Below are 24,050 nucleotides of genomic sequence, written 5' to 3' on the forward strand. Positions count from 1 at the left end.
AGGGCCCTCGGAAGACTGTTAGGCCGGGGGCTGCTCCACCAGAACCTCTCACTTGCCCCAGCAGCTGACAACTCCATCTTTCCCCATTTCCCAGAGCCCTGAGGAACCAGCCCCCAGCCAACGCGCAGCCCACTGACAAAGGCCCGGTGGCTCGTGACTCAGTCAAACTGCTGTTCCCCAGCCCTTCCCACGACTCAGCCCCAGGCTTTGGGTGAGGCTCAGATGAACTGACACACAGGAAGGCGGGCGCTGAGAACTGCCAAGTGCGGCAGAGAGGCATGGGCTTGGCCTTCGAGCTCCCCAGGGACTGTTCCTCCCCATGCAGGAGACAGACAAAGAGAGAAGCCCCAGGCCTGGGCTGACCTTCTGCCAAGTGCCAGCCAGGCCTCGCAGGAGTGGGTCAGCCAGAGTGGTAACAGTGGACAAAGGGCCCCTAACCTGCCAGCCAGCCACTTCCTCGTTTGAATTTTGCTGGCTTCCCCAGGTCTGGCATCTTTGAGAGAGCTGGATATTTCCTGACTTCAGGCATGCTGAGGGGAATGGTATAATCTTCTAGTTGGAAAAAGGAAGCGGCATAAAATTACAGCAGTGAATAAGGAGACGGCTCAACAGACGCACCCGGAAGTTGTAAACAGTGAGGGTGTTTTATGGCCGGAGGGCTCTTTGCATTTGTGGTCATCTTGAGGTTTCATTTTCTCCGTGTAGTTAGTTAAATAGCTAACACTGAGGGCAGGGCTGGGGATGAGGGAACCAATAAAAAAGCCAAAGTGAAGCTAATGTCTCTGGGGGTTCCCATCCCCGGGGGCGGTGGGGGGGAGGGCGGGGTGGTGCAGGCTCTGAGAATCTCGTTCCCTGGACTCTGATGGGGACACGTGCGGACACCTCCACGTGGAGAGACAGCACTGCCGGAGGCCTGGGTCTCAGGAGAAGCAAACAGCGTCTTCCTGGTGCTCTGTCTTGCTGTAGCAGAAATCTGTGCCTTTGGGAGAAAGCCAAGTTTGTGCCCCTTGAGGCAGACTCTGACCAAGTGAATTAGGGGCAGAAGGGGAGGCCTCAGGATAGAGAAAAGGCACCATCTAAGTGACTGGTGGGTACTGTCTCCTTTAGTCCTCACACAGCCCGGGGAAAGACACTGTTGTTAATTTCCTTTACAGATGAGGAAACTGAAGTTCAACAGTTTGCTCATGGTAACACAGCTATGTAAGGGGGTAAGCTCAAGTTGAAGAGGAGGAAAATCTGAAAGACTGCAGAATACATCTGAGGCAGAAGCATTTGGCGAACTTAAAAAAGTGCCCAAGATGTAATACGAACTGAACAGAGCATGTTATAAAGCAGTATGAGTCCAGTATGATCCCAAACTTTACAAAAAAGTACATGCAGGAGTTTGTATTCTTGGGGGTGGGAAGAAAGGCTAAACAACTGAATAAAGATGATTTTGAACAGTGAAAAGAAAAAAAAGTAGATGCCTATGTAAAAAAGCAAAAAAAATGCACAGAAAAGGCTGACTGCTCCCAGCAGAAGTGCAGCCAGCTGGCCAGTCCACCCATCCATCTGCCCATCCATCCAGACATCCAGCCACCAACCCACCCATTCACCCATGTATGCATCTACCCAACTAACCCATCCATCCATCCATCCATCCATCCACCCACCCCACCATCCACCCATCCACCCGTCGATACTCATCCACCTACCCACCCACCCATCCACCTGCTCATCCACCCACTCATCCTTCCATCCGCATCTATCCACCTATCTACCCATCCACCCATGCATGCACCTACCCACCTAACCCATCCACCCATCCATCTATATAATCTATCCCATCATTTTTATCTACATATCTAGTTGCTGGTACTTTAAATAGTTTTATCTGTATCCATGGGGGGCTGCAGTGAACCATCCTTAGATTGCCACCTGAGGACCAAGGCAGGCACTGAAAGAACTCTGCCTAGGGGCTGGAGACCAGCACCCAATTACTTTCCTGGTCAGCTCCCCCACATCATGGGGCCTGAACTAGTGACCCGGGCTTCCCTAGAGCCAAACTCCCCCACACATATGAACAGAAGCCACAAAGAGGAGCAAGCCCTCCTCTGTCACTCAGAGGCCCCGGGAGGCCACAGAAGGCTGGGCTCGAGGCTTACCGGGCGCTTGGAGAGGTCCCAGTTGTGGATGACCCTGGCTGGGATCACTGAGGCATCGTCTTGATGGCAGATGTCACAGTAATAGAGGCCAGAGAAGGCACAGAGCTTGGGTCGTACAAATGAGAAGCCGATCTGCCGGGAGCAGCCTGGGGAGAAGAACAGTGGGGGGGTGAGCAGCGGTGGGGCCAGAGTCAGCTTCTGAGCAACACAGAAACTGCCAAGGCAGAAAGGGCCCACTATCGACGGAAAGAATCAATAGAAAGTTTAAAAAGGAAGAGTACGAAGGAATTCCCTGGTGGCGCAGTGGTTAAGAATCCTCCAGCCAATGCAGGGGACTCGGGTTCGACCCCTGGTCCGGGAAGATCCCACAGGCAGTGGAGCAACTAAGCCCATGTGCCACAACTACTGAGCCCGTGCACCACAACTACTGAGCCCATGTGTCCCAACTACTGAGCCTGCGTGCTGCAACTACTGAAGCCCGCACGCCTGGAGCCTGTGCTCCACAAGAGAAGCCACCACAATGAGAAGCCCACGCGCTGCAATGAAGAGGAGCCCCTACTCTCTGCAGCTAGAGAAAGCCCGTGCCCAGCAACAAAGACCCAACGCAGCCAGAAATAAATAAAGAAATAATGAAATACATCTTTAAAAAAAAAAGGAGTACAAAGATAAAAACAACCACCATTCATATTCCCACCACTCGGAATCAACCCTACTGACTAATCTTTATGGCAAAACACCGTAAGAATTATCATCAGCATTTCACAGCTGAAGAAACGGATACACAGTGAGGTTTGGAAACCTGCCCAGTCGCGCACCGATTGAGTGGCACAGCTGGAGCCAGATTTGGGTTGGGGTGGTGTAGAGCCCACATTCTCTTTTCCCTTGCTGCCTCTGCTCAATGTTCCCACTGTTTGCACACCAATGCCAGCCTCCTCTGGGTCCACCCCTCCACGGGGGCCCAGAAACGGAAGCCACAGAGTCAGGGTCTCGGCAAGCAGGGCAAAGGCTGGGCACATGGGGCTGGCCGCGGGGAGTGGGTGGGGAAGCCAGCCAGAGGCAGGGCCGTCTGGACATGGCCTGGTGCCAGCCTGAAGCCAGACCTGCCTGACGCCTCGAGACAGCGGTTCAGGGCCAGCTTCAGACCCTCTGCTGGGGGCCCCTCCACAGCAGGGCAGGGGGAGGGTGGGGGCACGGGCGTGGGGTGTGCCCAGGGCAACACCAAGCCCTGCCTCAAATCCCCAGCACGGGCCCTGCCTCCTACACTACCGGAAGGGTCCCCTCTGCCTCCTGGGGACTAGAAAGGCTGGCTCTTTGATGGACCAGCTGTCTCATCCTGACCATCACCAAATTTTTGCAAGGTTCCAATTCAGCTACTACTTGTTATCACGAAGTTTAAAAGAGGTTTTGAAAGTGCCCCGTAGACTATGAAATACAAGCCAGATGTCAGAGATTGGTGTCTGCCTGGTCAACAAGCTGTGCCCACAGGCAGAAAGGAGGCCTGAGCTTTCCAGTTTCAGTTTGGCTGGCAGGCTGGCGGGTGGCAAACAGAGCCGCCTGCCAGCATCCATATCCCCAGCGGGGGAGCCCTCCTGCCAGCCCCGGGGGCCTGGCCTCCTCCCTGAGCCTGGCACCCATGGGGTTGAAGGGCAAAATGTCAGCGTTAGCGGCTGGCAGGTGGGGGACGACGGGTGAACAGGGGCTTGAAAATATCTTCTGCAGGAAGCTCTGCTCTGCTTAGCTTCTCCATCCTCAGGGGGCATCGACCGCAGACCACTTCCTTCCAGATGCCTGAAGCAGGCTTTCCCCTCTAGTCCCACAGGCTCCTCCCCGACAGGACAGCTCCTAGACCGCGTGCAGCCACCCGTCTCCCTGCGGCACGCTCTGCAGCAAGGCCGCCTCCTCCTCCCGGAGGGCCCAGGGTGATGGAAACAGGTGTCTGGGTTGGCGAGGAGAGCTAGGAAGGGAATGTGAGCAGCGGAATGTCATGCAGCCTTGAAAGCAAGGGAGTGGAGAGGCCCTGTGGGGGCCCGGCTAAGAGAACAGGTTCTGGGATCATCAAGTCCTCTTCCGGCTCTGCCATCATGCGCTGTGTGAACCTGGGACAGGTACTTACCAGCCCTGGGACTCAGTTTCCTCAGCCATAAATAGAGACAAACCCCTACAGGGCTGTCATGAGGATTAAAGCAGACAGTCCAACGAAAGCATCTGGCCCAGGGCCCAGCACAGGATTGGACGATGCTAACCACAGAGCACATGCGCTGACCTAGAAGAATATGTATAATATACCCCCCTAAGGAGGAAAAGCCCAAGTTGCGGAACAAGAGGTATAGCTGTGCCGACTAAAACAGCGGCAATGCGCCACAAGTGCTCATTTACATTTCAATATATTTACATTAAAGGAAACTAAAGATCCAGTTCCTCTCACGCTAGGAAGTCACATTTTAAGTACTTGGTAGGCACATGTGGCTTGCGGCGATCGTCCTGGACAGCACAGATCTAGAACATTCTCATTACCACAGAGTTTTGGTGGACAGCTCTGAGTAGTACGAGCCCATTTTTGTAATTAAAAACAAATTGTGGGGGCTTCCCTGGTGGCACAGTGGTTAAGAATCCGCCGGCCAATGCAGGGGACACGGGTTCAAGCCCTGGTCTGGGAAGATCCCGCATGCGGTGGAGCAACTAAGCCTGAGCACCACAACTACCAAGCCTACGCTCTAGAGCCTGCAAGCCACACCTACTGAGCCCACGTGCTGCAACTACTGAAGCCCGTGCGCCTAGAGCCCGTGCTCCACAACAAGAGAAGCCACCACAGTGAGGAGCCCGTGCACCACAATGAAGAGCAGCCCCTGCTCGCCGCAAGTAGAGAAAGCCCATGCGCAGTAACCAAGACCCAATGCAGCTGATAAATAAAAATAAAATAAATTTATAAAAAAATAATTTAAAAAGTAAAAATAAAAACAGATCTTGTACACTCACAAAAGCATGCCAAAATATTTGGAAGGGTACCATGCCCCTGCTCCAAAAGGATATAATCTGATCATCAAACAGCCTCAGTTGCTGCAACTTCCCCTGGGGCAGGATGGGGCACTGGTGGGGACCAGGAAGGGGTGCAGAGCCTAGAGCAGGAACCCCACTGCGGGCAGAGCGAGGCTGGCAGGGAGGCTGGGGGCGGCGGGACAGAGAGTTGGCACCTGCACAGAAGCAGCCCTGGGAGTCGAGGCCTTTCTCCGTGGGGATGGCCACCAGATACTGCAGCAGGTAGCCATTCTCCCACGTAGTGAACCTCAGCACCTCCTGACAGTTTTCATCCAGACTCCCGCCGAGCGTCACTGCCTCCTCGGCCGTCTCCAGGTAGGACGCCAGGACCCTGTGCACCAGGTCCCTCCACAGGGCAGCCTCCTCGGCATTCCCGGCCTGCAGCTTCAGGACGGCGTTGGCTGTGATGATTTTGAAGAAGGATGGGCCCCTGAGGCTTGTGTCCGGCAGGATGTCTCAGATGGTCTCGACTCCATGGCTGTCACTTAACATCGTCTCGTTGTTTCTCATGCAGAAGCACCTCAGAGACTCCAAGGACAGGGAGAAGATATAGGGCATCCAGGTGCGGTCCGTGTACAGGTACAGAAGGGATTCTTTAATAGCATCGGGCTCGGGAACTTGGGAAGAGGACCAGTCCAACTGCAGGCCCCGGGGGGTTTCAGGCTCTGAGAGCAGGTCCGAATGGGAGGGGTGGCCACCCTGGGGGGCCTCTGGGGGGTCCTCGGGTTGGTCCGGGTACTGGATGGTCACCCACTCCTCTTCCTGCTGGGGCCGGCACTTCTGCAGCGCCTCCCGCACCCGGTCCAGCCAGTCCTCGGCTTCATCCCGGCACGAGGCACGCAGGGTCAGCTTCTTGCCCGAGAAGACCAGCTCGAAGCGGCCGTCGCTGTGGGCCGGCCCCACAGATTTGCAGCGCAGCAGCGAGCAGTTCTCCACGCAGGTGCCCTCCTCGCCGCTCAGGCAGAGGCGCAGCTCCAGCGGGGAGAGCTCGCAGAAGAGCTCTTTCCAGATGCCCATGGCCCCCTGCCGCTCCACCGTGCCCAGCTTCAGGAGCCCCCGGAATGGGTTGGACAGCCCTGGAGGCAGAAAGAGGTGCTCTAGATGACGGGCCTGACCCTTCAACAGCCTGGATAACCTCCGGGGCCAGAGTCCTGTCCCGGGTGTGGATGAGACCACCCGGAGAACACGGGCCCGCCACTGGTTGGATGGGAGCGTTTTTTGAGAGCCTCCATCCCATCCTCATCCCAGCTGTTAACCTTGTTCCTGAATTTCACTGAGAGAATAAAAGCACTCAAACGATCACCTCTACATGCCCCTCACGGACCCCCCACTTCCAGCATCTGCACCCACACTCTGACTGCCCCCCGTGGCCGGGGAAGAGCTGGCTGTGCTTCTGTCTGAGGCCAACCCTCCCATGTGTGCTCAAGGACAAGGACGTCCTCCTGGAATCCTCCCTTGCCTGTGTCGCCCTTTTCTCCCTTCTCTACTGGCTCATTCCCACCAGCCCACCAACACGCTGTTATTTCTCCCAGCTTTAAAAATATCTCTTGACTCCACTCACATCTCTAATTACCACCCCGTGTCTCTGTTCCCTTTACAGAAACCCCCCTGAGGAGGTGTGGGAACTGTCTTTACTCCCCCTGCTCCCATTCCTTCTTGAACCTGCTCCAAGCAGCCTTCTGTCCCCTCATTCCACAGAAGCTGCCCTTGGGAAGGCTACCAGGACCTCCTTGCTGCCAAGTCCAAAGGCCAATCATTGGTCCCCATCTGCCCTGGCCCATCAGCATCCCTGGATACAGCTGAGCCCCCTTTCCTTGGTTCTTCTCTGCTGTCACTGGCCCCCCTCCTGTCTCCCAGGCTCCCCCTCCTCTCGCTGGCCTCTCAGTGCTGGAGGCCCTGGGCTCAGCCCTGGATTCTCTTCTCTACAGACACCAGCTTCCTAGCTGAATTTCCCTGGTCTCGGAGCTTTATGCCAACGACTCCCTAGTTTTTATCTCCAGCCTGGGCCTCGCCCTTCAACTTTCGATTCCCATCTCCATCTGCTCCATGTATGTCTAATAGGCTTCTCAGAGTCGACATGTCCAAAAATGAATTCCTGATTCTCCCACTCCAAACCTGCTTCTCTCCGGATGTTCCTCCTCTCATTAAATGGCAAACTTCATCCTTCCAGCTGCTTGGACTAAAAATCTCACAGTTATCCTTGACTTTCTTTCACACCCCACATCTAAGCCATTAGCAAATCCTCTTGGCATGTCCAGAATCTTCCTCCACTTCTCACCGCCTCCAGCACTATCCACCACCATTCCTGGCCTGGCTTATGGCCGCGGTCTCCTAACTGGTCTCTTTAGCCCTTCAGCAAATGAGCCACGATGACTCCCCCTTTTAAAAGATTACATCTCTCCGCCCCAAACCCTGCAAGGCTGCCATCTCCCTCAGAGCAAAAGCCAATGTCCTTTCTGTGGCCCATGAGACCCTCCGTCACTCTGACCTCATCTCTAACCACTCCCTCCCCATCTCCTCTGCTCCAGCTACTCAGGTCTCTGTCGTTTCCTGCACATGTCAAGTGTGTTCCTGTCGCAGGGCCTTTACACGTATTCTCCCTGCTTGAAGCACAAAGATCACCTCGTGCCTTCCTCCCTCCCTCCACTTCTCCTCAAATATCACCATATTTGTGAGGGCTTCCTTGGCCATCCTTCATGAAATAGTACCCTGCCCACCTCCCTGATTTACTACTCCCCACAGAAATTATTATCACTTGTCCACACTGCATGTTTACTTGTTTATATGCGTATTTCCTGCCTCTTACACTAGAATATACTTCCCATGAAGATAAGGACTTCGCCTTGTTTCCTGCAGTGTCCCCAGCACCGAAAACAGTGCCTGGCTCATCACAGATCTCAATAAGCATCTGTGGAGTGAGTGAGTGAGTGCCTATGTACCACACACAGCCCAATGCTTCCTGCTCCCTGCGGTCCAAAGGACACACACTTCTCTCTCCCAGCCTGGACTAAGCTTAGAGATTTCAAATCACTGTGTAGGGTCTTCCTACTCTTCGGGGCATGATGATGTAGGGGCATAAAACACACCTTCTCTGCCATGGCTGCAGTCAGCACATGGGCTGAAAGAAAAACCTAAAAGGAGGCAGCATGGAGACCAGGGCTCTGCCCAGACTCCCCGAGCCAGGGCCCCAGCAACCTGGCCAGAGTTCTCTGCTGGGTCATTGCAAATGGAAAATGAGGAGAGAAAGAGACTGATTCTACGGCACACTTTGTTTGTTTGTTTCTGAGGGTTACAGAAAAATTAGGTTATGGTTATTTAATGCTGTCTGGAATTTCACAGGGTGCGGAGATCAACCTGGCCTCATTGTAAACTGCACACAAAGGACACTGAACAAATAGCAGATCTGATAAACCCCACCAGAGCTGTTAAATAAACCATCTAAGAGAGAGTCCTTGGGAGGGAGCAGTTGAAACACCTGGGTCTTCAAGAGGCAGGGGGTGTGCCCTGGGCTACAGACGGACAGAATCAAGATGTCTGTACACTTATAAGGTTATCTTATGTATCTTATATATAATCTCATGTATAACCACAAGATTTATAGGAGAGTTTCAGGGAAGAGAGTTTCCATTTCAATATATGAAACAGCATTTGTGTACTCTGTAGGGAGTTTTGACCAGTACTTTATTAAGATTTTTATGAGAGGGACTTCCCTGGTGGTCCAGTGGGTACGACGCCACGCTCCCAATGCAGGGCGCCCAGGTCCCATCCCTCGTTGGGGAACTAGATCCTGCTTGCCTGCTGCAACTAAGAGTTCACATGCCGCAACTAAGAGTTCACGTGCTGCAACTAAGACCCAGCCCAGCCTAAATAAATAATTAGAAAAAAAATTTTTTTTTACGAGAAAATATACTACTTTTCCTAAAATGCTTTCCTGAATTACTCAGCAAGGGTGCTCCTTATTACATTTAGGGGATGAGGTTTTTCTTGGGAGAAGACACCGCCCAACTGGTAATGATAAAGAGGACTTCTGAACTGCTTTCTGAAAGGCACTGCCCACAGGTACTGTGGCACCCGGAAGCCCGCAGTCACCTACCCATCTGCCTGCGATGCACCACCCTGAAGTCATTATGCTCTGGTACCGGGGTGGCCTCGCCTCTCCTGCTTCCTGGGGAAGGCACGCAAGCTTTGTCCAAGGCCTCCAAGGAACAGCTTCTTCTTGGTCCTTGCGTGAGGAGACCAGGCCTTGACTCTGGAGTCCCTCTGGGAGAACCTACAGAGGCATCGGAAGGACTCTCCACGGGCTGTTCCCGGGGAGGCTGGTAGAAGTCATCTTCTGAGATCCAGTTTGTGTTTATCTATTGGGAAAGAAGTAAGGGCAGGTTGTTTTTAAAAACATCTTTATTGAGACATGATTCACATACCATAAAACCAACTCATTTAAAGTGTGTAATTCAATCGTTTCCACATATTTACAGACCTGTATGACCACCACCACATGCTTTAGAACATTTTCATTGTTCCATAAGGAAACCTCGTACCCATCAGCAGTCACTCCCTGTTTCCCCTCAGCCGCCCCAGGTCTAGGCAACCAATAATCTACTTTCTGTTTCTACAGATTTGCCTATTTTGGACACGTATAAATGAAGGCTTATGTGGTCTTTTGAAATGGGCTACTTTCCCTTAGCATAATGTTTTCGAGGTTGTGGTAACTATCAGTACTTTGTTCCTTTTTATTGCCAAATGATATGCCAATGTGTGGATGTACCGTGGATGTACCGCCTTTTGTATACCCATTCATCAGTGGACACCCAAGCCCACATGCCACAACTAAGATGCCCGCATGCTGCAACTAAAAATCCTGTGTGCCACAATGAAGATCCCGCATGCTGCAACTAAGACCTGGCGCAGCCTAAGTAAATAAATAAATAACTATTTTTTTAAAATTAAGAACTTCTGTTCAACAAAAGATACCATTAAGAGATTTAAAAGGCCAGCATGGCCTGTAAGAATATATTTGCTATATGCATATATTTTTCTCCAATAAAAGACACATGTACAGTATACAAAGAGCCCCTAGCAAATCAACAAGGAAAACACATACCACTCAATTTAAGAATGAGACAGTGACTTTAAAGGATGCTTCCAAAAAGCAAATGCAAAGGTATCAATATCATTAGTCATCAGAGAAATGCAAATGAAAACCACAGTGAGATAGCACTACACACCTACTAGAGTGGCCAAAATGTAAAAGATTGACAATACCATTGACAATGGTATTCTTCATCCCAGAAGAGCGATGGAAATGCTCATATACTGCTACTGTGAGTATAAGTCAGCACAAGCCCTTTGGCAGTATCTACTAGAGCTAAACGTGCGCCGACTCAGTGACCTAGCAATTCCATTCTTAGATGTACACCCAGAGAGGAGTACACAGGTTCACCGAAAGGCAAGTACAAGAATGCTCATAGCTGCTTTCTACATAACAGCCCAAACCGGAAAACAACCCAAATGTCTGTTTACAGGAGAATGGATAATTACGCTGTGATATCATCTTACACTGGAATACTACAGAACAATGGAAAACAACAAACTAGAGCCTCAGGCTATCTCACAGACATAATGGTCAGTGAAAGAAGTAAAAGAGTACACACTCTATGATTCCATCTATATGAAGTTCAACAACAGGAAAAACTTTAAGGACTGGAAGTCAGATTAGTGGTTTCCTCTGGAGGGAGGCAGTGAGTGGGAGAAGGCACGAGGGAGCCTTCTGGTGGCTGGAGATGTTCTATATCTTGATCTGGATGGTGGTTACGGAGTGTATGTGATATACAATTACTCACTGAGGTATACACCGAGGACCTGGGTACTTTAAACACATCATTCCTCAAAAAAAATGTTAAAGGAGAAAGTGGGACAATTCAGTGGGGAAATAATAGTCTTTCCAACAAATGGTGCTCGTCTGACTGTATAACCACATGCAAAAAAGGGAAGTTGGATCATAGATTTAAATGTAAGGGATGAAACTATAAACTTTTTAGAACACATGGGAGTAAATCTTCAAGACCTTAGGTTAGGAATGAGTACTTAGATTTGACACCAAAGGTACAAGCAACAACAGAAAAAACAGACTACCTCAAATTTTAAAACTTTTATGTTTCAAATGATGCCATCAAGAAAGTGAAAAGACAACCCACAGAATGGGAGAAAAATCGGCAAATCATTTCTCTAATAAGGGTCTAGTGTCCAGAATATATACAGAACTATAACTCAACTTTTTTTTTTTTTTTTTTTACCAAATGCCATGTAGTCCTTTATTCCTTTTTGTTTTTTCGGCTGTGCAGTGCAGTTTGTGGGATCTCAGTTCCCTGACCAAGGATCAAACCCGGGTCCCCTGCAGTGGAAGCGTGGAGTCTTAACAACTGCACCACCAGGGAAGTGCCATGGATTCATTTTGTGTAACGGTAGAAAACTGGGGGGAAAGCAAGTTTCTTTGCTGGGGGAGGGCCCACCGTCAGGTTGAAGATACCGTTAAAAAATCCAAGTGGAGAAGTCAAGTGGGCCATCGGAAGTGAGTGGGAACAAAGATCAGTGTGTTCCTGGAGCAGAAGAAGATTCTGCTGTGGCTGGAACACATTGGGCAAGAGGGGAGAGGTGGGCAGAGAGGTGGGCCAGGGCAGGTTAGGCCACAATGACGAGGTTGGTTTTCATCCAGTCTCTGACAGGAGGTTCTGACTCAGCCACTGACCGCTTGTGAAACCAGGGAAAAGTGATTGTCCATCTAATGAATGCTGGCTACGTGCCAGCCACTGTCACACCCTGTCTGCCCACCGGTCAGGAAGGTGGAGGTGGGGATGGGGGGAGTGGCCTTCTCACCCTTACTGCACCGAGGAAACGAGGTGTAGAGCGGGCAGTGACTAGCCCTGGGTCCACGCGGCTCCTGGGCCGTCCTCGGGCCTGGAACCGTCTGTGCACGGAGCTCTAACTCATCCTCTTCCTTTGCTGAGGTGGGGAGACTGAGGTCCCGTCTGACAGGGGCACGTCAAGGACATACAGGCAGCTCCGTCCCTGACTCAAAGTGGGGTAAACTGAGGCCAGAATCCGCGTGCCAGGCTCACACGGCAGAGGAGGGCGCCTGGGTCGGCCCCGGGAGCACGCTCCCCTGAGGCCGGAGGCCAGCTCACGTCCGGATCCCGCATCAACCTCCCACATCACGGCTGCTGCCCGGTTGGGGGAAGGGGTGAAACGCGACCCGTTGTCAAGGAGACGCACCCCGCAGGCCCTCACTGGCGTAGAACTCTGGTCCGGGCCCCTCCTCCTCGCCCCCTGGCCGCTGAGGTCCAGGGGCCCCATTTCCTGAGGGCCGGGAGCCCCCAGCCTCCTCCGGTTTCCACGGCAACGCCCCCATGGCTCCGCCTCCTCCCTCCACCTACAGGCTCCCTCCTGCCATACATCTGCGCATGCCCCTATAACTCAACTTATTAAATAACCCAATTTAAGAATGGGGAAATGTTTTGAATAGACATTTCTCCAAAGAAAATACACAAATGGCAATAAGCACACGAAAAGATGCTCAACGTTATTAGTCACCAGGGAAATGCAAATCAAAACCATAATGAGATACCTCTTGTCCCCCACTAGGATGGCTACAATAAAAACAAAAACAAAACAGACAGTAAGAACTGCTGGCAAGGATACAGAGGAATACGCTGCTGGCTGAAATATAAAACAAGGCAGCTGCTTTTGGAAAACAGTTTGGCAGTTCCTCAAAAGGTTAAATACAGAGTTAACCATATGATCCCAAAATTCTACTTCAAGGTATGCATCTGAAGAAGTTAAAACATATGTCCAAGCAAAAAATTACACATGAATGTTCACAGTAGCATTATTCGTAACAGTCAAAAAGCAGGAAAAATGCCAATGTTCATTCACTCATGAATGGATAAATAAATTGTGATACATCCATATACTCAGCAAAAAAAAAAAAGAATGAATGAAGTACTGATAGGGGCCACAACATGGATGAACCTTAAAAACATTTTGCTAATTGAAAGAAGCCTATCACAAATGTCACATATTATACGATTCCATTTATGTACAATGTCCAGAGCAGGCAAATCTATAGACAAAGTAGATTAGTGGTTGCTAGGGGTTGAGGGGGGTGAGGCAGGAGGGGAAAGGGACAGGAGTGGTTGCTAATGGGTGGGGAGTTTCTTTCATGGGAGATGAAAATGTTTTCAAATCAGACTGTGGTGATGGTTGCACAACTCTATGAACACATACTAAAAAAACCGAATTATACACTTTAATTAGGTGGATAGTATGCTATGTGAATCCACAATAAAGCTGTTAAGAGAGTGGGTGGGTGTGCCTCTTCTAGTCTGGCCCATCCTGAGTTATAGGATCTGGAAGGATAGACACGTGTGGATGGAGCTGAAAGAGCAAGACTACATCCCCAACACAAGCCCCAGACAGTAGCTGGGATGAACTCTGGGTTTTGCGTGTCCTGTGTGCACATGCACTCCAATTCCTACTTCTGCTTTTCGAGATCCACCAACAACTGTGAAATGGCACAAGAGCTTGCGTTCACAGCTTGACTACTGCTTCCCTGGGCCCACAGTTCCAGCCTCTACCCTCGGGGTCTCTCTCCAGGACAGTCCCAGGGCTGGCTTTCTTGGGTCATCAACACACTGGACTGGCTTATTCTAGAACAGCACTGTCCCACAGAAATACAATGCGGGCCTCACAGGTCATCTTAAATGTTCTAGTAGCCACATTAAAAAAAGTTTCAAAAACAGGTGATATTAATTTTAATAGTATATTTTTATTTAAAATACCTATTTAGGGACTTCTTTGGTGGTGCAGTGGATAAGTCTCTGTGCTCCCAATGCAGGGGGCCTGGACTCGATCCCTGGTCAGGGAACTAGATCCCACGTGCATACACAGCTAAGAGTTTGCATGCCACAAATAAGGAGCCCTGGAGTCGCAACTAAGGAGCCCACCTGCCGCAACTAAGACCTGGCGCAACCAAATAAATAAATATTTTTTGTAAAAAATAAATAAAATACATATTTAAAATGTTTTCATTTTAATGTGATCAATAAACAAATTATGAGTCAGTGGGAAGTTGTATAACAAAGGGAGTCCAACTCGAGGATGGAAGATACCTTAGAGGACTGGGGCGGGGAGGGTGGGGGGGACTCGAAGGGGGGGGAGTCAAGGAAGGGAGGGAATACGGGGATATGTGTGTAAAAACAGATGATTGAACCTGGTGTACCCCCCCCAAAAAAAATAAATAAATAAATAAATAAATAGAAAAAATAAATAAATAAACAAATTATGAATGAGACATTTTACATTCTGTTTTTCCTACTAAGTCTTCAAAATCCAGTGTTTATTTTACACAGCTTATCTCAATTTGGACGAGCCACGTTTTAAGTGCTCAAGAGCCACATGTGGCTAGTGGCTGCCCAAGTGGACGGTGCGGTTCGAAATCTGGTTCGTGTTGCAGAATGAGTATTTTCAAAGCCTGGTGTTTTAGGACAACGTTTATTTAATAATAACAAGTACTGAGGAGGAAACCAAAGCTCAGTGAGGTGAAGTGCCTCGCCCACGGGCGTAAGCTGGTAAGTGGCAGTGGTTAAGAGCAGAGACTCTGAGGTTGGGTGAGAATTATCTTCACCACAGGGTCGATGTGCAAATAACAGGGGTCGATGTGCAAATAAAAGGAGACACCCGTGGGAAGTGAGGGCGTAGAGCCTGGCTCACATCCACCACTCACACCCCAAGGAACATTAGCTCCCTCACCACGATGCTATTAATACCAAACGCTGCAGGGCGCGGGGCTCAGTGGGAGAAGGCAGGGACCACTCAGGGTCACTAGCTGGGGAAACCCTGCACTGGCTCTGAGACATTCACCAACACTCCGCCCCCACCACCACCATCCCCCGCCAAAACAACCCAGCTTGGACCACTCACCGGACTGGTGGGTGAGGGAACCACAAGGCTCAGCCGAGGTTTGTCATCCTCCAGGGGCTTCCGCTGGCCACTTCCTTGGCCAACTGCTCTGGTTGCCTCTCTCACAGGACTAGGAGGCTGCTGGCCTGAAGTGCTCCCCGAAAGGACAGCCTGGGCCATGCCCAGCTTCAGCCAGCCCCCAGGGCCAGGCGCCTGGGAAAGAGGCTCCCCCGTGTGGGCCCCATCTCGGGTCCCAGGGGATGCTTGGGCAGGGTGGGGCTCCGCAGGTACCTCAAAGGGCGGGGGTGTGCTGGTGTCCAGGCCGTGGAGGGTGAGTGAGGCCTGCAGCACGGGAACCTCCGTTTCTGGGCTCAGTCCCTCGGTGGGCACAGAGTTCACCTGGGCTTTGCTGAATTCCGACAACACCCTGGACGTTTTTAAACAAAGAAACCTGTGTGACAGGGTTGTCAGCTGGAGTGCCCAAGGCTAAGTGGAAAACTGCTGTTTTATGATTGAATAAAACAAAACAAAACAACCCCCACCTCCTTAATCATCACTGCGCTCCCAGCTCCCACGCACACACACGCCCACCAACGTGGCTCCCCAGCGGGGACTCGGGCAGGCTGGGTGGACAGGTGAGTTGTGCAGCCCAGGATCTCAGGTGACTAAGCTCACAAAGCAGAGGAAAGGACTCGAACGGATTGCCTTTTACCCTCTGAACAGGCTCGCCGGGCCTGGGGAGTCTGCGCAGCCAAACAAACCCGTCCCTGCCCCAAGCCGACCTCGGCAGCGCCTTGGTGAACGCATGTCTCAGAGCTGGGCTCCAAGACTCCGCTCCTTGGGACACAGGCTTGGGCGAAGGGAGGACCTGCTTTGTTCCCAGAACAGGATGTGTTCCTGACGGGACTGGCACTTCCTGCCCCTCAGTGGTGCGTCTGGGCCCAGGGAGCCAGTGTCACTGCCTTTGTACACACACACACACACACACACACACACACACACACACACTCTTACACACACACACAAACATACTTCTGGGTCTTCTGGAATGTGCACTGGCTAGTGGCTGCTCCTCCCTCCCTCTCCCGAGGCTTCCAAGTTGTGCTTCTGAATTAAACCTATCTGCTGCCTCCACCTCTGCTTATGAATCCAGTGAGGACGTCAGGGACAAATGCAGGTTCTGGTGGCAAGAAAGCTGTCTGGAGCCCAAGAGATCACACACATCTGCCCTAATGGCTTAGACTGGGTGTAGAAGACACACCAAACTCCCCTTAATGTGGTTGAATGGAAACAAGGATTTTAGAACTCAAGTTTTCATCTTCTAGGTGCTCTTATTTACACCATCATAACCTCAAACAACATTTTAAGACATTCTAGACAAGAAGAGGTGACCAACCCATGCATTTCTGGGCAACTGATTTTCAACACAGGTGCCGAGACATTTCAATGGGGAAAGAATAGTCTTTTCAACAGATGGTGCTGGGATCAGTGAATAGTTTCATGCAAAAGAATGAAGTTGGACTCCTATCTCACATCATAGAAAAAAATTAACCCCAAATGGATCAGAGACCTAAAGGTAAGAGCTAAAACTATAAAACTCTTAGAAGGAAACAGGTGTAAAGCTTCATGTCTTTGGATCAGGCAATCATTTCTTAGATATGACATCTAATGTATAAGCCACTAATAAAAAATATAACTAATAAAAATATTTGCATATAAAATATACAAATATTATCATATATCTGATAAGAGTCTAGTACCCAGAATATACAGAGCTCTTACAATGCAATAATAAATAAATAACCCAATTTAAAAATAGGCAAAGGATTTGAATAGACATGACTCCAAAGAAGATATACAAGAACTTCCCTGGTGGCTCAGTGGTTAAGAATCCACCTGCCAATACAGGGGACACAGGTTCAAGCCCTGGTCCAGTAAGATCCCACATGCCTTGGAGCTACTAAGCCCGTGTGCGGCAACTACTGAGCCTGTGCTCTTGAGCCTGCGAGCCACAACTATTGAGCCCACGTGCCACAACTACTGAAGCTCGCACGCCTAGAACCCGTGCTCCACAGCAAGCGAAGCCACCGCAATGAGAAGCCTGTGCACCACAACAAAGAGTAGCCTCCACTTGCTGCAACTAGAGAAAAGCCCACGCACAGCAACAGAGACCCAGCACAGCCAATAAATAAAATTAATGAATTAATTACAAAAACAAACCTGTGCTTTCATTTAGAGAACAACGGGGAAAATACATGTATTATAAATATTTATGTGTAAGTAAATAAAAAGCATGGCCTGGAGAATCTGAATGGCCGCCTTATAAAGTCCTCCCGACAAGTGAGCCTGAGCCTGGGGTTCTCCTGAACACGTGGACTATTGTGCTGGTGAGACACAGGACTATTCGCCAGCAACAGCCACGAATACAAGCACAGAGGTGGGCTGCACGTGCTAAGAATCCTTTCCCCCGAGGGAAGGCCTCACGACAATGACCTCCGACAAATATTACTAAGCAAGGTTTTGCAGCAGTGCACAGGGGGACAAGCAGTAGGAGAACAGGTGACACAGGTACCCAGCAGTAAAATGACACCACCGCCTGGTGAACGTGCATGCTGTGTCAGACGCTGCTCTAAGCACCTGACAGGTCTAAGCTCATTTCATCCCCCTGGCCTTCCTCTGAAACGCCCTCCTTGGAAGCATTTTATCCCCACTTTACAGATGAGCACATCAAGGTCAGAAAGGTTGAGTGACTTGCCCGAGATGGCAAAGCTGGTTGATGGAGGACTCAGGCAGTCTGGCTCCTGAGTCCACACTCTCTACCACTAGACTGTACCTATGCTTCCCAGTGATCAGTGTAATTCAGACCCAACGAACACAGAAGAAGCTGTGCGGGGCAGTTAATCCTCTCTTCACAAGGCAAAACTGTAATTTGGTTTCTGCAAAACATGAATAAGTTTCATTTGGAATGTTATGGGTTTTGCACTTCATATCTGATTTGTAGCTTTTTATTTTTGGGCTGCACCACACCGCTTGCGGAATCTCAGTTCCCAGACCGGGGATTGAACCTGGGCCCTGGCAGTGAAAGAGCCAAGTCCTAACCACTGGATGGCCCGGGAACTCCCAATTGGCAGATGTTTTGATTTCACAATCAAGAACTTTAAGCACAACGTGTTTATGCCTAATTTTAAGTTATATACATTTAAGTAACATAATAACTTAAGCGAACTCAAGTGTTTGAGAATCTTTACCTTAAGGGTAGAGTATTTAAGACAGTCTAAGAAACGCTGGTCTCTGTGGATGCTCTAAGACGAAGATGAACTTCCAGCCCAGCTCTAAGAATGATAGTGCTGGCTGTGTGCTTGTGTGTGTGTGTGTGCGTGTGTGTGTGTGTGTGTGGTGTGGTGTGGTGTCTGCTGATTCCTCATGTCACTGTCCAGTATTGGTTTGTACATCCTGATCTCTTCCCTTGAGTTCCCCTGGAACACCCAGGACAACACTTCCCACACAGGGTGGATGGTCACTGATGCAACCACCTTAAGCTGGGATTTTCCAATCACAAGACGCAGGAAAGATAAAGGCAAGGCACATGACAAAGAGAAGGCTGGCTGGTCTGCAGGAGGAGGGAGAGACAACCAAGGGCTAAGACAGGTGACTGAGCCTCAGTCACGCCACGGGCCCAGCCATCTCTGGGGAAGGGCTGCTCCTTCCCAGCACGTTATATCTAATCTTTCCATTTGACATGTGAAAATTCTACCTGATGTGCTCGATGTTCAGAAGCCGTTTCTGGGGCCTACCAGACATGCTTATGTGTGCAGCTCACTCATGGGCATCTCATTTGATTCTCAAATAGCCCTACAAGGGGATTTCCATCGTAAAGACGAAGAAACAAAAAAATAGATAACTAATAAGGGCCTACTGTAGGCACAGGGAACTCTACTCAATACTCTGCAATGACCTATACGAGAAAAGAATGTAAAATTCAGTGGCTATATGTATATGTATAACTGAATCACTTAGCAGAAACTAAAACAACATTGGAAACCAGCTATACTTCAATAAAAATTAAAAAAAAAAAAGATGAAGAAACAGAACCTCAAAAAGAGTTAGCAATGTACAGGACATTACTGGGCTTGCAGGTGGCGGAATGGGGCTGGAAACCAGATCTGCTCCAGGGCCCGTCCATGACACCCAATCCTGGTGTGACTCCCACACGAGGCGGGAGCCCTATAAAGACCTGAACCAAGGTGGGGGGAAGGGCGGGAAACAGCAGGAGAGGAAAGAAGGTCCTAAACACAGCTGATGGAACACGGGTCCTCCTGGAGGAGATGCTTCCTAAACGGCTACCATTTTTTACCTATGAGATGAACACATATCCAAAAGTTTGATAATACCTTCTGTCGATGAGGCTGAGAGGACACAGGCACACCCCTAATGGAGTGAAAATAGGCAATATCTGTGGAAATCACAAATTAATTGATCCCTTGGCTCAGCAATTTTGCTTCTGGGAATTTACTGAACAGGGATAGCTTGTGTGGACCTAAAGGACCACATACATAGGTTATTTATGGAAACCCTGAACTCCAGTGTCCATTAAACTCAGGGCTGATTCAATAAACTAAGGTACATTTATACAATGGAAAAACCTGTAATAGAAAAAAAAAAAAAGAGGAAGCTCTGATATGAAAAGATCTCCTAAACAAGGTATAGAATGGTGTATTTATAATTTACGCTAGCTTTTGTGGAAAGAAGTGGGAGACTAAGAAATAAGAAAGATAAAAACCTCTAAGGGAAAAGATTCTGAAAACATTTTATATATATGTTATATATACTCATCTATATATATTATATATATAACATATTATATATATATAAATAATTGAATCACCGTGCTATACACCTGAAATTAACACAACACTGTAAATCAACTATACGTTGATTAAAAACAAAGAAATAAGAGAAAAATTTAAATCTGCATATTTACATTTGTTACAGATGCATTTAGAAACCCTGGGAAAATATGCAAGAAATTAATAATTACGGTTACAGGGGTGGGAAAGACTTTTCACTGTATACATTTTAGATTTTTTCAACCATAAAAATAGATTATTCAAAAATTAACGTTAAAAAGCCTGAAGGAAGGAAGGCTCTACCCAGGCTCCCTTCTCCAGTCAAGTTCGTCACTGCATGTCCTCCTCCTCCATACACTCTGTGTCCCCACTTGCCTGCCCTATCCGGGCATCACTCAGGTTCTGTGTCCCCAGAAGAGCGCCCTTCTGCACTCTGCTGCACTGTGCTTTTTGGAAGCTGCACGTAGAGCTCTGAGCTATAAGCTTCCTTCTCTCTAGACGAAGACAAGAATAATATTTGACACTAAATCTCAGACAGATTAAATAACTTGTCACACGGCACACTCAGAACAGAGCTGGGACTGGAACCACCACTGAGCCCAGTCTAAACACATTTTATACCTTCTCCCCACTGGCCCCCGCTGGCCTCCAGGTACAGCTCCCAGAAACTCCAGCCCCTGGCCCCTTGGTCTGACTTATGCCCTAACAGAGTTCTGTGCTCAGTGACAGGCAATCACACTGAGCTCCAGGGAGAGAGGGCAAGAGGAAGAGAAGAAGGAAGGAAGGAGCGAGCGGGAAGGGGTGGGGGAGGGGCACTCACTCTTGCAGAGACAGGTCCGAATCTTCGGCATTTGCTGTCCCCAGGTCTGAGTCGCAGGACATGGGCTCCTCGGAACGGTCTGGACTCTTGGAGCCATTCTCTTGGAGGAGGCAGCTGTCAGAGTTGAGGCTGCAGGAGAACTGGGATGAACGGGCCGTGTCCAGGCTGAGGGAGGAGGCCGTGAGCTGCCTGTTCCGCCGGATCTTATGGCCCGAGTGCTGCACCTCGATGTCCTCCGAGCCTGAGGAATGGGAGATGGAATCCAGAGACCCCTTCCGCTGTAGTCCTGTGCCAGAGGTAGTGAGGACATCGAGCTCCAAGAGCGGGCAGAGCCCAGAGAGGGCCAGCGGGGTCAGGGTCCACTCATTTAGGATGGCAGACTTGTAGGAGAGCTCGAAGGACAGGGATGTCAGGCCCTGCAGGAAGCTCAGGAGGAACTCGCTCTCCTCGGCGTCACGGAGCAGGGCCGTGGGCTGGTAGTACTCGCACAGGCGGGCCTGCTCCTGCAACAGCAGCTTCAGGTAGCACTCCATCAGGCCGTCGTTGAGGGCCAGCCGCAGCCAGGCCCGGCAGCGGCCCACATCCGTGCTCACGAAGATCAGGTGCTCCAATTCCGAGATGATGTGTCTGGGAAGGTGGAGAACAAAAAATGTCTGCAAGTCACTGAGAGGTCATTTTATCCACTGGTTAGCAAGAGCCAATAATGGTGACTGAAAATATACACCGGCATGAAAAATTCTTGTGTTCCAAGGGGAATTTAGAAAGATTCAGCTCTAACCCCCAACTTTTGTAGGTGAGTGTCCTGAAGGATGGTTGCTATTTTCATGACAACTACCCATCGGGCCCCTGACATCATCTGCTCATCCAGGACATGTCTGCTGAGCCCCTGAGGGCAAGGTCCTCGGAGCTGTGAAGACACAGGGTAAAGACATGGTCCCCACCCTTGGTCCAGGAAACCGCCTTTCAAGGACATGCTGAGGTGAGCCCTGTTGTAGCAGAACTGGGGTGGGGACCAGGCAATCACCTCTGGGTTGGAGTAAGAAAAATGCCATAGAAAGGGTAGTATCTGAGCTGGGCCTTGAGGGATTGGAAGAGGCAAAGATGGAAGGAGAGCCTTCGAGGCACAAGGGACTAATGGAGAAAAAAGCATAAAGGGTAGGAAAGCAACAGACTGTAACCGGAGTGGGGAGTGCTCCAATTACAGCACGCGGAGGAAGAGTGGGCGACTGGGTTGCAAAGCCAGGTGACGCAGGGTCTTGAGTATCAAACAGGGGAGGCAAAGTGGGGTGATGGCCCCCACACCTGGCTGTGCATCGGGATCACCTGGGGAACTAGGCCAGGATACAGGTTCTGGGGCTCCAGCCAAGTGAATCAGACCCCAGGCTGGCATGTGGGAGCCTGTGGGCTACAGGGCTTTGCTCAGGAAATCGACGTGCCCGCATCCACACGGACTTCAGGGTGGGGTGCTCCAACCCAAGCCGACCCCACCTGTACAAAACTCAGCCCCCGAATGCCTTGCTCTGATGTAAGTGCCCCTCGTCTCACTACCACCATCCCTGTGCACCTCTCCTCCACGGGAGTGCGGACTGGACTCTCGCAGAACCCAGTGATGGAGCTCCGGTCAGCGGAAGCTCAGTAAACGTTGGCTGACTCACCAAAGGAAGATGGAATGAGATAAGGGGGACAATTAGAAAGGCACTGCCACCCCGGAATGAGGTAAGAGCCTGAGACAGGGCAGTGGCAGTAGGAATGGGAAGGAAGATCAGAGACTGACAAGGCACCTTTGGGCAGGAGGTGGCATTTAATAGCCTCGAGAAGCACAGTGCCAGCTGCTCGCTCCAAAGCCCAGGCGGTTCAGGGCAGGGCTGGCAAGACAAGTGTGTCAGGGCGCATATTCAGATGCTCCAGCTGGATGCCACTCTTCTTAAAAAAAAACAAAAACAAAAAAACCCCCCAAACCCTACCTTGTTACAAGTATGATACTTAGCACACAGATGTGCAAGCATCCTAAGGCAGGGGCAACAGACTTCTGCAAAGGCCCAGACAGTAAAGATTTTAGGCTTTGCAGGCCACACAACCTCTGCTGCAACTGCTGAATTTGCCAGAGGGGGGTAAAAAGAAGGCTCCCGTTCAGCATCCCACACTCTGAAGCTCCTCCCTGATGTGAACCCCCTGCCCATCCCCCGCTCAAGCGGCTCTCACTTGCGGGTGATGGCTTTCAGGAGGGGCCAGAAGACAGGCTGAGGCAGAGGCTTCTGGTGGGCGCTTTTCTTCCTTTCCCTCCGGCCTCGGCTCGGATGTGCTTGGCGTGCAGGCCGTGGAGGAAGACGGCCTCCAGGGCGCTGCACGTGCTGTTGGCATCTCCGTCTTCGCTCGTGACCACCGTGTCCAAGGACACGTACTGCTTCTGCAGCGCCTTCACGGAGCCCACTAGCTTCTTCTTGATGACCTGGGTGGCGCCAGACACAACACAGGCCTTTAGAGGCTCCTGTGGCGACCCCTGCAATGTAACTCTGCTTGTCGCCAAACACAAGGGTTCACATGCGTGCACATGTCTACGTATCTATGCAGCAAAACTACTACAGGCTAACGGTAGAAGATAAAGAGAAAGTAGAGAGAAGAGGAGGAAAACTGCACCGAGAAGTGTTATTTTTTGCAAAGATACTTGTGTTTTTTAAGTGTTTGTTTGTTTATTTGTTTATTTATTTATTGGCCGTGCAGCTTGCGGGATCTTAGTTCCCCAACCAGGGACTGAACGCGGGCCCTGGCAGTGAAAGCATGGAGTCCTAACCACTGGACCGCCAGGGAATTCCCTGTGTGTTTGTTTTTTAAACCAAACTTCAGTGAACGGATAGCCATATAAACCTGTGTTTCAATACTGGCTCCATCAGTTACAGCTATTCGAGCTTGGGTAATCCACCTAAGGCAGGGGTAAGGCAGTCCACCTTAATCACATGACCAACATTCCACAGAGAGTCAATAAGTGACGAGTCAAAAGTGCTGCTTTAGAGCAATAAAAACCCCCCAGAAACAGGAGCCTGATCCACATGAAGAAAGATCCCAGACCTGGCAGTCAGAGCCTGGGTTTCGTCTCAGCTGTCAGTCACCAGCTGGGTCACTTGAGATATTTCACTTAATCTCTCTGAGCCTCAATTTCCTCATCTGTTAAATGGAAATAATACTTCGTGATTTACAGCACTGGGGGGATTACTCTTTGAGGGCAGGCGCGGGTCTGTCCCAAAGGGTGGG

The 24,050-nt window shown here is 50.2% G+C and overlaps 1 protein-coding gene across 1 annotated transcript in view; it reads right to left on the reverse strand.

The window, feature by feature from the left end:
• Nucleotides 1-21,428, reverse strand: part of LOC130839945 (pleckstrin homology domain-containing family M member 1-like) — a 37,319-nt gene extending 15,891 nt beyond the window's left edge. Inside the window, 5 exon segments of the mRNA XM_057714784.1 lie at nucleotides 2,145-2,290; nucleotides 5,336-6,256; nucleotides 9,274-9,535; nucleotides 15,156-15,561; nucleotides 20,802-21,428. Of these exon segments, the coding sequence (XP_057570767.1) occupies nucleotides 2,145-2,290; nucleotides 5,336-6,256; nucleotides 9,274-9,535; nucleotides 15,156-15,561; nucleotides 20,802-21,334 (2,268 nt within the window). The 5' untranslated portion in view covers nucleotides 21,335-21,428.
• Between the last annotated feature and the right edge of the window lie 2,622 nt (nucleotides 21,429-24,050).

The sequence above is a fragment of the Hippopotamus amphibius genome, chromosome 17 (assembly GCF_030028045.1).
Source record: "Hippopotamus amphibius kiboko isolate mHipAmp2 chromosome 17, mHipAmp2.hap2, whole genome shotgun sequence".
Classification (NCBI taxonomy): Eukaryota; Metazoa; Chordata; class Mammalia; order Artiodactyla; family Hippopotamidae; genus Hippopotamus; species Hippopotamus amphibius.